Source organism: Phyllobates terribilis, unplaced genomic scaffold, assembly GCF_046119375.1.
Source record: "Phyllobates terribilis strain yellow unplaced genomic scaffold, ASM4611937v1 Scaffold_12__6_contigs__length_324123572, whole genome shotgun sequence".
Classification (NCBI taxonomy): Eukaryota; Metazoa; Chordata; class Amphibia; order Anura; family Dendrobatidae; genus Phyllobates; species Phyllobates terribilis.
In genome coordinates this window covers 166,088,939-166,101,106 of record NW_027362772.1, presented here as the reverse complement: position 1 = coordinate 166,101,106, position 12,168 = coordinate 166,088,939, and the positions used below count along the sequence as shown (strand labels likewise).

At 48.5% G+C, this 12,168-nt stretch overlaps 1 protein-coding gene across 2 annotated transcripts in view; it reads right to left on the bottom strand.

Moving 5' to 3' along the window:
- LOC141173173 (uncharacterized) overlaps window positions 1–12,168 on the bottom strand; it is a 213,610-nt gene that overhangs the window by 13,565 nt on the left and 187,877 nt on the right. For both annotated transcript variants that reach the window (XM_073657806.1, XM_073657805.1), the window contains 3 exons: window positions 7,938–7,965; window positions 7,275–7,321; window positions 6,055–6,095 (listed from right to left, as the gene is read on the bottom strand). In XM_073657806.1, the coding sequence (XP_073513907.1) occupies window positions 6,055–6,095; window positions 7,275–7,321; window positions 7,938–7,965 (116 nt within the window). The remainder of the gene's footprint in view (window positions 1–6,054; window positions 6,096–7,274; window positions 7,322–7,937; window positions 7,966–12,168) is intronic.

The window sequence follows — 12,168 nt, the reverse complement described above, 5'->3', positions numbered from 1 at the left end:
GTCAGCTGGTTCTCGGCAGTGTCTTTGGCACGGGTACTCCCTCCTGCCCAGCCTGGTTCCAGCACGCCAGCTGTTTCCGGGTAGTGTCAACGTCACTTTGCCTCCAATGCGTTGTCCTGTCGTGTTGCGGTCGGGTTAGCCGACTCTATGGTGCCTGCAGTTTAGGTGACTCCTATGTGGGCTGCGGGATCTGGCAATGAAGGCTGGTTCCATAGTGCCAATAGGACAAGCACCCTCTGTAGGACTGTGGGTTTTGGTAACTGCGGCCGGCTCGCGGCCTTGAACTTTTTTTTTACATGGGTACCTTCTGCTACCCATCCGGGTTCCAGTACCGTCAGCTGGTTCTCGGCAGTGCCTTTGGATTAGGTGCCTCCTTCTCGGTATCCAAGTTCCACCAACGTCTGCTGGTCCTTGGTAGTGCTTTCTGGCACAGGTACCTCCTGCTTAGTAACCGAGTTCCAGTAACATCAGCTGGTCCTCGGTAGTTCCATTGGCTCTTGTACCTTCTGCTACCCATCCGGGTTCCAGTAACGTCAGCTGGTCCTCGGTAGTTCCATTTGCTCTTGTATCTTCTGCTACCCATCCGGGTTCCAGTACCGTCAGCTGGTTCTCGGCAGTGTCTTTGGCACGGGTACTCCCTCCTGCCCAGCCTGGTTCCAGCACGCCAGCTGTTTCCGGGTAGTGTCAACGTCACTTTGCCTCCAATGCGTTGTCCTGTCGTGTTGCGGTCGGGTTAGCCGACTCTATGGTGCCTGCAGTTTAGGTGACTCCTATGTGGGCTGCGGGATCTGGCAATGAAGGCTGGTTCCATAGTGCCAATAGGACAAGCACCCTCTGTAGGACTGTGGGTTTTGGTAACTGCGGCCGGCTCGCGGCCTTGAACTTTTTTTTTACATGGGTACCTTCTGCTACCCATCCGGGTTCCAGTACCGTCAGCTGGTTCTCGGCAGTGCCTTTGGATTAGGTGCCTCCTTCTCGGTATCCAAGTTCCACCAACGTCTGCTGGTCCTTGGTAGTGCTTTCTGGCACAGGTACCTCCTGCTTAGTAACCGAGTTCCAGTAACATCAGCTGGTCCTCGGTAGTTCCATTGGCTCTTGTACCTTCTGCTACCCATCCGGGTTCCAGTAACATCAGCTGGTCCTCGGTAGTTCCATTGGCTCTTGTACCTTCTGCTACCCATCCGGGTTCCAGTACCGTCAGCTGGTTCTCGGCAGTGCCTTTGGATTAGGTGCCTCCTTCTCGGTATCCAAGTTCCACCAACGTCTGCTGGTCCTTGGTAGTGCTTTCTGGCACAGGTACCTCCTGCTTAGTAACCGAGTTCCAGTAACATCAGCTGGTCCTCGGTAGTTCCATTGGCTCTTGTACCTTCTGCTATCCATCCGGGTTCCAGTACCGTCAGCTGGTCCTCGGTAGTTCCTCAGCTTTCTTGTACCTTCTGCTACATTTCCAAGTTCAAGCTTTTTGAAATGGTTCTTGGTAATCACTCTGGATCTCCCTGACGAGGACCCTGAAGACGAGGACCCTGAAGACCAACCCTAAGAAGACGAGGACCCCGAAGACAATGACCCTGAAGACGAGGACCCTGAAGACCACCCCGAAGAAGACGAGGACCCTGAAGACCACCCCGAAGAAGACGAGGACCCTGAAGACCACCCCGAAGAAGACGAGGACCCCGAAGACGAGGACCCAGAAGACCAACCCGAAGAAGACGAGGACCCCGAAGACGAGGACCCCCGAAGACGACGACCCTGAAGACCACCCCGAAGAAGACCAAGAAGATGACCCTGAAGAAGTTGACCAAGAAGACAAAGAAGAGAAGACAAGCACCAAGATACAGAAAAACAAGAGACAGAAAACCAAGAAGCAGAAATACAAGAAGCTGCAGAACAAAAAGCGGAAGAACATTAAGCATAAGACTAAAAATCAGAGCAAAAGATAATATCTAAATTATAAGCAGAAGATGACTAAGCAGTGTATGGGGGTGAGTCCGTTCCTCCTCGTGGTGCCCCTGGAAAAGACCTGCTGCTGCAGGCCAAACTGAACGCGGACAAATCCTGTTGTAAATCTTTTGTGACGGGCAGAACGAAAGGTGTAATGTCCAACCTTTTATAGATAACAACTACAGGAATGCCTGTCACAAATAACAATATGATGAAGAAGAAGAATATGAAGAAGATGAAGAAGTAGAATATGAAGAATGTAAAAAAAAGAATAATACGAAGAAGGTGAAGAAGAAGAAGGTGAAGAAGAAGTGGATGAAAAAGATGCTGAGGATGATGAAGGAGAAAGTGTGGGAGAAGTAAAAAAGAAGGTGAAGAGCATGGAAGTAGTGAAACATAAATATCTGACAAAATATAAAAATACTTAACATAGTTAATATTTCCGTAACTCAGAACATAATAAAAAAATATTAATTCCTGCTATTCCATTTGACTGGGCTAAACCTCTATGCCTTTATTGTCTCCCCCACCTCCCCCAATACATTCTACATTATTCTTAGTTGTTTTCCTTCATGTAGAAATAACCTACAAGGAAAGAAAGGGTTTATTTTAATTCCGATATTTATGTCCCATTGACTTGCATTGGTTTCCGGTATCGGAATCGGCGATATCCGATACTTTTTCGGTATCGGTCCGATCCAATCCGATCCGATATTTCCCGATATCGGAAGGTATCGCTCAACACTAGTTAACACGTTTGAAAGGAGACAAATGTCCTTCAAAAGAGGGATGGGAAAGCTTAAAAGGAAGGGTTATATGTCCAACCATCATGTATGATTCATTCTGCCATAAAAGAGCTAATCTGTCCTTCCTGATCCGAATTGTCGATCCAATCGACCAGACTTATAGAAAAAAACTTTACACATTAACATGATTATTTGTTGCTTTAAAAAAAAAAAAAAAAAAAAAAAAAAAGCAACCAACTCTCCCATGAAACCATGAATGCTTCCCGCTGAGATCAGACTATTCCACAGATTAATAGTTTTCATCGGAAAGAATTTCTGTCTCCTCTGCAGATTGAACCTGTCTTTCTCCAGCCAGAGGTAGTGTCTTCTAGTCTTTTGAGGGTTTTTTTTTTACCTGAAACAGATTTTAACCGTACTTTTTTTTGTATGGACCATTTACTGTATGTACTTGTACAAGTTAATCATGTCACCACTTAGACATCTTCCCTCAAGACCAAATAAATTTAATTAATCTTTCCTCATAACAAAGATCCTCCATGCCCCTTGTTAGTTTTGTGTCCCTCCTTCATTGTTGGAATAGAGCTCTTGTGATCATCTGTAGGGGAATTTGGTAGGACATATTCAATTTCCCTGCTGAACCACCCCAAAGGAATTAACAGGAAGTATTTATCCAACCCAAACTCAATTACACTTCCAAACAATCTGTCGCCCAATCTCCTTCCCTCACTTTTCCCTTTTGATTTTTTTTTGCTACAGATTTTTTTTTCTACTGATACTTTAGTTGCACACCCTTGAAAAACTCTATTTATTGGTCCTTATTATGTCTGGTTCCTGTAAAAACTGAAACGATCTCTGGCTGTGTTTCCTTTCCTGGTTCCACAAAATACCTCCCCAGAAGACCCCCACCTCCAAATAAACAAAATACCAAGGTGCCGTACAAAGCATCACCCCTGTCAAATACTATAATGTAGCACAAAGAAACCTATCCAGAAGCGGCAATTAAGCACCCCAGTACAGACTTCCACAGCAGCGCCAAAGAATTGACAGCTGCTTTATCTTCTCTTGTCTCATTCCCACAAATTCTTGCCCAAACCATCCTACCTCAGGCCCCTTTCCCACATCAATGGCTCCAGTGTGTGTGGCGAAAGTTTTCACATGTACTAGAGACACTTACACATGTAGACCCATTCAAATCAATCAGTGTCAGTGTATCTCCACCGACCATGTGTCTGTGTGCAAAGCACGTTGACATATATGTCTCTTTCCTACGGCACGGGCAGCAATTTGTGCAGCACACTGATGACACAAGGTAGACATCCATGTGTCATCAGTGTGATATATAACGGCACCTGGGAAAAGTCACACAATTAGCACTGTTCCCAGGCGCTGGGAGCTGAATCCTACTCATCATTGTCACCTGGTCTCCCTGCCATCAGCGAGAACAGGCGACAATGATGACAGTTGTAGTCAGTGGCCGCTGCCTGGGAACAGCGCTAATTACAACTGTCACCATTGTTGTCTGGTCTCCCTGTGATCAGTGAGACCAGGCAAAGCTGATGAGACTTGTAGTCAGTGGCTGCCGTCTGTGTCTAATAAGTGTTAAATATATTATTTTAAAAAAATGGTGTAGGGTCCCCCTAAGTTTTCCTAAACAGCTGAGGCAAAGCAGACAGCTGGTAGCTGGTGTTAATATTCTGGGAAGGGGCCAGCAGCAATAAAGGTTACTAGACTATTAATTACAGCTCACAACTGTTTGCTTAGCTTATAATGGTTAGTAAAGGGGTGACCCCCCCCAAAAAGATGTGCCCCCCATATTTTTACTAACCAGCAAAAGTCTAACCAGACAGCTGCAGGCTGATATTAATAGACTGGGAAGGGTACATGAATATTGGCCCCCTCCCAGACAAAGAACAACAACCCTCAGCCACCCCAGAAATGGCACACCCATTAGATGCGCCAAATATGGCGCTTAGCCTCGGCTCTTCCCACTTGTCCTGGTGAGTTGCCAAGTGTGATAATAGTTTTGGGGTTGTTGTCAGCTGTTCTATGTCCGCTGACATCAAGCCCAGAGGTTAGTAATGGAGAGGTGTCTATCAGACACCCGCATTATTAACCCCATAGTCAAAAGTGATAGACACATGCAGAGAAAAGTCCTTTAATTGAAAAAACACTCTGCCACAATAACCCTCTTTTACCCATTTATTAACCAAAAAAATAAATAAAAAAGCAAAGTAATCCTCACCTGTCCACTGATAATCCATAATGCTGATGTCCCACGATGATGTGGATTGTTTGGTGAGCGGTCACATCAGTAATGCGACTGTTCATCATGCCAGCTGGCTCACATGGAGCTGAGTATGAGAACCGCTGCCTGTGACTAGTGGTAATCTTAATGATGTCATCGCCGGTCACACGCAGCCGCGGTTCTCCCACTAAGCTCAGTGTGAGCCGGGTGGCATAGTGAGCGGTTGCATTACTGATGTGACCGCTCACCAAACCATCCGGATCTTCGTGGGATATCAGCATTATGGATTATCACTTAGCCTTTGCGGGTTAGTAAGAATAGGGGAACCCCATGTCATTTCTTTGGGGCCTCCCTAACTAGTAAAGGCTAAACAAACAGCTGTGAGCTGTTATTAATAGGCTAGGAAGCTTTATCGCCGTTGACCCCTTCCCAGAATATTAACACCAGCCCCCAGCTGTTGGCTTTACCTCAGTTAGTTAGGAAAATGATGGGGGACCACACGCCATTTAAAAATAAATAAAAATTATTTAATACGTGCAATACACAGACTGCGTTGCTGACTCCAACTCTCAGCATTGTTGCCTGGTTGCGCTGATCGCAGTGAGACCAGGCGACAATGATGAGAGCTGGATTCAGCACCCGGTACCTGATATCAACGCTAACTGTACTGCTTTTTCCCAGGCGCTGGTACGTGTCACACTGATGCGGCACACGGATGGCACACGATACCACACTGATGTTACACATGGACAAACATCTCTCCGCGGAGAGTGACATGTTAAGCATGTCAAGGTGAGGAAACTTTTAAGCTGCAATGCTCTTCTGGGAAATATACAAATTGTCTCTTCAGAGAAGAAGAGGACTAGAACTCTAGTGCCACCGATAGGAAGTAGCAATCCTAAAAGTCAATATTGAACCTTTAACGGGCCTAAAACTAATGACCAACTCACTGGCTGCAGAACCTGAGGATCTATGGACATTTGACCATAATGCCGCTGCAGGTTCTTCACATATGCTTGCTTCAGCAACTACACTGATAATGAAGGGCTGGCATTATCAATGCAATATCTATTTTATAGTTTCTGCTTTGTATACATGATGACATGTGGATATTGTACTTACATCAGTAGTTGGTCTCATCTTGCACTCGTCCACTGTACAGTCTGAATAAATCAAACACATATTAAAACATTGATATGAATATATTCCATAAAATTATTTAGGATACAGGTTAATGTCATGTTTCTCATTCATTTACCATTCCTGGTACAATATTTTACAGATATAACAAATCTTAGGCCATGGCCCCACTATCAGTATTTAGTCAGTATTTTTTCTCAGGAGTGGGAGCCAAAATCAGGAGTGGGTGATAAATGCAGAATTGGTGACTTGTTTCTATTATATCTTTTCTCTGATTGTTCCTCACCTGGTTTTGGCTCCCACTCCTGAGATAAAATACTGCTCGAATACTGACCGAATACTGATAGTGGGGCCGTGGCCAAAGACGAACGTTCGCATGCACTTTGTGTAGAACGGCCGCTCCAATTTTAAGTAAAGTAGACGCCATCCAACCCAAATAGCTAATAGCATAGCGCACCATGACTATATGGTTTTGGATTTTTGCTACATTTGTAGATTTGACAGATTTGTCACTAGCTTTGATAAAATAAAACACTTGAATGTCTCAGACCTGATGATGCTGATGTACTTACTTTGAAAATCAACATAGCTGTATAATCTTTTTGGGCTAAAAATATTGTTGATTTTAGCATTAGGTGGGAAAACTTTTAAAAAGTATCCTAGAGCCAGTCTGATACGGATTTTAAAAGTAGGTACACGTCAAGAGATATAGTGTTATATTTATTAAAGTATGCAGGTTGTATTGTGAAATCTGCTGAGAGATCCACTTTAAAGGGGCTGTCCAGATTTGGGATGAAAGTCCACGCACCGTGCCGGCGGCGATAGACGGTGGTTATGTGACTACAAGTATTTGATTTGCATACTTCCGGCCACATTCTGACTAGACATGAGCCGCCTTATTCTATACATGTAAATAAGGTGAGGCTGACTAGACGAGAAAGTAAATACTTACGGTCACGCAACCGCCCGCTCTTGGGGACAGCACCTGAGAATCCCAACAGCTTGTAGAGCGCAAGTTGTGAGGATTCAAAACTCTGCAGTCATTGCATATGACTTTCATCCCAAACCTGGACAACCCCTTTAAGTAATGTCCACCTTGGATGTTAGCAATACAATTTTCTCTCTTTAGGACTTTTTGTTGATTTTAATAGTAGGAACAAACTTTTGCTGAAGATTTTACTTGTTCTGCTTATCTTACTTACATGTTGGATCAGTTCTGCTTTCTACTTGTTCACTTTCAGGAAGAATACTGTAAAACACATGAAAAAAACATAATTTAGAATGCCCAACAACCTATTTGAATGTCCTTCCCAAAGTCCAAAAGATATATATTTTTTTACATTAACCGAGCTAACACTCCTGGTGACCAATGAAAATGCCCCCGCACTTAGTCTTGATGTTCAGCAAAATAGCTGCTGGATGGAAGATTAATTAGCCAACAACTATGAGTTCTGATTCTCCCAGCAATATGCCTATTTGGATGTATAATAGTTGCATTCAAAATTACTTAGGAATTCCTGGCATCTTGCCATTCATAAGATTTGCAGCAGGTTATAACAGCCACAGGGGCTCCACCAAGTACTAAAGACACTGAAGCGAAGTCCTTAAAAGTGACAATTTGGGACGAATGTGGAAAAAACACTTGTTATATTAGTTGTTATGATCTAGGAAAATTGATCTTATTTGATTGGTTTATTGCAAAAAGCTTGTAAATTTTCCTTAAAAAAACTCAATTTACAATTGGGGTTGAATAATTTGGTTTATATCTGTATATCTGCATGTGTAATGTTGGTATATTATCTCTAATTCTACTGTACATCGGAAGCATATTAATAGACGTAGTGATAAAGGATTGTCTTACATACCTGTTTGTCTCTATTTTTGATGACGATTCTGTTGATGAAATACATTTATGTTAAAAATAATTGTCACATGTTCATGGCTTGCTCTTATTTCTTGAAATAACAATGCACGTTCCCGAAAGGAGAAGAGAGGTGCTATTGTAGCGCACCGAGGGTTCGGCCGCTACAGGGGTATTGCACCTCTTCCAGAGGTGTGGTATTCCACTCCCGGGTAAGGATGGAGTATGGATCAGGGCTCAGTTAGCTGCATACAGCACACACACCCCATTTCCGAGGGACAGCTCAACGGTGCTCCCACTAGACAGAAGTGCAGGCACAACCGACTATGTCCCTGTCTGGAGTGGGGAGGGGGTGAAACACCCAGTGCAGTAGGGGCAGATAGGGGTTGGTTCCTGAGCATAGGTAGGAGCCCATTGGTTGCTGGTCACCTGGGCTCATGGTCAGAGGGAGGTATAAAGAGTGGGCACCATCTTAGATTTAGGTCCAGTCTGTGCAGAGAGAGGAGAAGACAGGGAGTAGAGGCTCTGTAGGAGCTCTACTCCAGGAGGGCCTAGTGAGAGGCCGAGGAGGAGGTGAAGGGGAGCTGTGGTGTCACCTCAGCCCAGCTCCACGAGAAGGAAGGAGGAGAGACAGAGAAACAGAAGGGCTCAGGAACAAGAAGGCAGAAGGGACCCTAAGAACCCACAAGAATACAGGGTGAAGGGTCAGGCAGATTAAGGGTGCCTAATCCCAAGTTGGTGGAGGAGAAACTACCCTCAGCCAAAGACCGGACGTCGTGACCATTTATTGGTGCGACACCTCATCAAACCTGCTAGGAAGGCACCACATAGGACTGCAGAGGACGGGGCCCACGTTTAACCGCACAAGCCCGCGGTAGCTGGACAAAAGTGGGTCACTGGTGAGGCAGGCCAGAGGAAGGATTGAAGGGGGTCCTGAGCCATACTCCTGAGCTGCCTGGGAGTTGACCGAGCCCCTCACCTGGTGGACGCAGCACTGCTCGGGCAGTCATTCCCTGCAGAAGTGACTTGGATATTAACCGTGACTAAAGACCCTGGACTGCAGTACGTTGTCTGTGTGCTTTCTCGCTCCTCCGGCATTACCGGTACTGGGACTCTCACCACCATCACTCCCACCATCCACTACACTGCCCTGGGGCCGCACTCTTCCCGTGGGGAGTCACACCATCCAAGCTGCACACATCATCGGCCTCAGCGGTCTGCCCTGCAGCGGCGGTTCCTAATAACCGCAATCCACGGGTGGCGTAGTCGGACATTATCTAAAACATCTAAAAGACTGCCACCGGTCTGACCACCCTGAGCCACGGGACCGGGTTGCCACTACTACCCCCATTGTCTCCCTATTGCCCGGTTCCACGTGACCCACGGCCCAGGGGGCGAGTCAGCTTTGGCGCAGTCGGCTGGATTTCGTGCCCGCTAACAACAGGTACTGCGCACCTGAAAAGAGAGTGTTTCATTGTACTAAAGATGGCGCCCGCCCCAGAAGAACGAGCGCCATAATGTGCGCGCCAAAAGACCACAGGAGGCTGCCTCCCATCGTGGGCCGGGTCCCAGAATGGCACCAAAGAGGAAGCTCGCCCCCAACAACCATGAGCACGGCTGTAGAAATGTCCGTCAACGTGGGGGGGCTGCCCCTGAGAGTGATTGTCAGCAGAATGCCCCAGGACCACCCCCCCATGGGGGCGGAAAGAGAAGAAAACTGCGGGGCAGGGGGTGGTCTGGATCAGTCTGGCCAGGCCGCACCCGGAGATGGAGAAAGGAACCAGCTCCAGCACTTTGGCAAGGGGCCTTCTGCAAGCCACACCACCATGCAGCTTCACAGAGCTGCTAGCCCATCTCCCCAAGGAGGACCCCGAGTATGCGCGGGCGGCGCTGGAGGAGCTGGACCGGAGGATGGTCCGGGCGCAGCAGGATGTGATAGCCAGGTGGAAAGAAGAAATGGCCCGGCGGGCTGTGACCCTGCAGCAGGAGGCGCCGTCGACGTCCAGCAGCACACCAGCCACCAAGGGCAGTGAAGACAGAGCGGAAGCTGAAGACGACGCCGTGGAGGAGGCCGCGACAGCAGAGGCGGGTAACGGAGACGCCCCTACCCCGAACCCCTGGGGCCGCCGACCTGCCCCTGCACCCTGTTGCAGAGCCCAACGCACCTGGACACGCCGTCGACACCGTGCCTCCACCGCCATCAACCGGCCCCCAGGCCGTCGACGCTGCCAGTGAGCCCCGCCCCACGCCGTGCCCTCTGACCCCGGGCGTGCTCAGCAAACCACCATCGCAGGCCCGGCCGCAAGGCCTAGCGCCCCCGGGCGCCGCTGCCCCGACGGAACACCCTGCACCCGCTGTACCACCCCTGGGAGCAACTAGGAAACAACCAGCGTGGGCCTGGTCGCAAGACCACGTGCCCCCGGGCGCCGCTAACCCACTCGCGCCCCCTGCCTCTGCAGTACTACCACTGGGCGCAGATCTTTTCGCCCAACATACCAGTCCGGATGGGCTTCCTTTCATCTGGCCCCCTGAGTATGTCAACCCCCGCTTTCGGAGGAGCCCGCCCGCGGAGGTTGAAGTACCATCTGAGCCCCTCATACCTGCTCTGGCGCCTCAAGAAACCCCCCAGCTGCCGTTGGAGGACGCCCAGTTTGAATGGGACCCCACTGGGGAGGACCTAATGGGGTTCACAAAGGAAACACGGGCGGGCGCAGCCGAACGGCGGGAGGCCTGCCGCCAACAGCTGGAGATGTTTGAGAGGGAGCAGCGAGAGCGGCGCGTGAAACAAGAGAAGCTGCAGGTCCAGAGCGCGGAGCAGAAAATGAAGGCCCGGCGAGATCCCCGAACTGCCCGCAGTCCTCGAGTTACCGGGACTGTTGTGAAGTTCCAGATGGAGTGCGGCTGGGGTTTCATCCGAGATCCTGAGACCATCAGCGACGTGTTCATGACGAGGAGGGATGTGGAGAGCCACCTGCCGGAAGGTCATCGAGGGCGGGATCTATTTCCAGGGGATGTGGTGTCTTACACCCGGCACCAAGGCGTGAAGGGATGGTACGCCCTCCACGTCCACAGAGTAGTAGAGGAGGAGGAACAGCACTACTCGGACTCTGAGTACCAAGAGGGCCCGGACGGGCCTGAAGATTATGAGGAGCAAGGAGCAGCTGGAGGGTATCGCTACCAGTAAACAGTAGCATACCAGTGTAAATAGTTACCCGTCAGGGTACAAAGGAACTGTTTGGGACTGTTTCCAGGATAAAGTGTGGTCCCCGTTGGGACTGACATAGGACTGTTTGACTGTTGCCCTATCCCCTAGGTAACCTGGCTGAGGACTGAGAGCAGCCATCCCTCTTCCCTTTACCAGGCTGAGGACTGTGAGCAGCCATTCCCCCTTTTAAACCGGCCGAGGACTGGGAACGGCCAATCCCTTGCATATAGTTGCGCTTCCTAAAGCGCCCCCTACTGGTTTTATACAAAAACCGCAACGTCTACCTCAAGATTAACTGAACTGTTGCACCTTTACCTGGTCGCAAGTTGCACCGCGGCCATGATCCAAGAATACAAGAATGTGTTTTGCCTAAATATGTTTTATATGAAGAGTTTAATATGCTGCTAGAAAATGTTTTACATAATCTTGAAACCGTTTTATAAGACAAGTGACAAAAGAGTTCCGGAAGTGTCGAAAATATTTTATAATGCCTAGTGAAAGAAAAGTGTGTCCCATAAAGGGAATTCATCTGTGTCGTCCGTTTCTGAATGTAAAAGGTTATTGAAAAAGTTTTGCATGTCCTGTAATTAACTGTTTTCGCTCTTTTCCAGCCCGAGGACATGCTGTGCTTTACCAGGGGGGAATGTAGTGCCCCGAGGGTTCGGCCGCTACAGGGGTATTGCAACTCTTCCAGAGGTGTGGTGTTCCACTCCCGGGTAAGGATGGAGTATGGATCAGGGCTCAGTTAGCTGCATACAGCACACACACCCCATTTCCAAGGGAGAGCTCAACGGTGCTCCCACTAGACAGAAGTGCAGGCACGACCGACTATGCCCCTGTCTGGAGTGGGGAGGGGGGTGGAACACCCAGTGCTGTAGGGGCAGATAGGGGTTAGTTCCTGAGCGTAGGTAGGAGCCCATTGGTTGCTGGTCACCTGGGCTCATGGTCAGAGGGAGGTATAAAGAGTGGGCACCATCTTAGATCTAGGTGCAGTCTGTGCAGAGAGAGGAGAAGACAGGGAGTAGAGGCT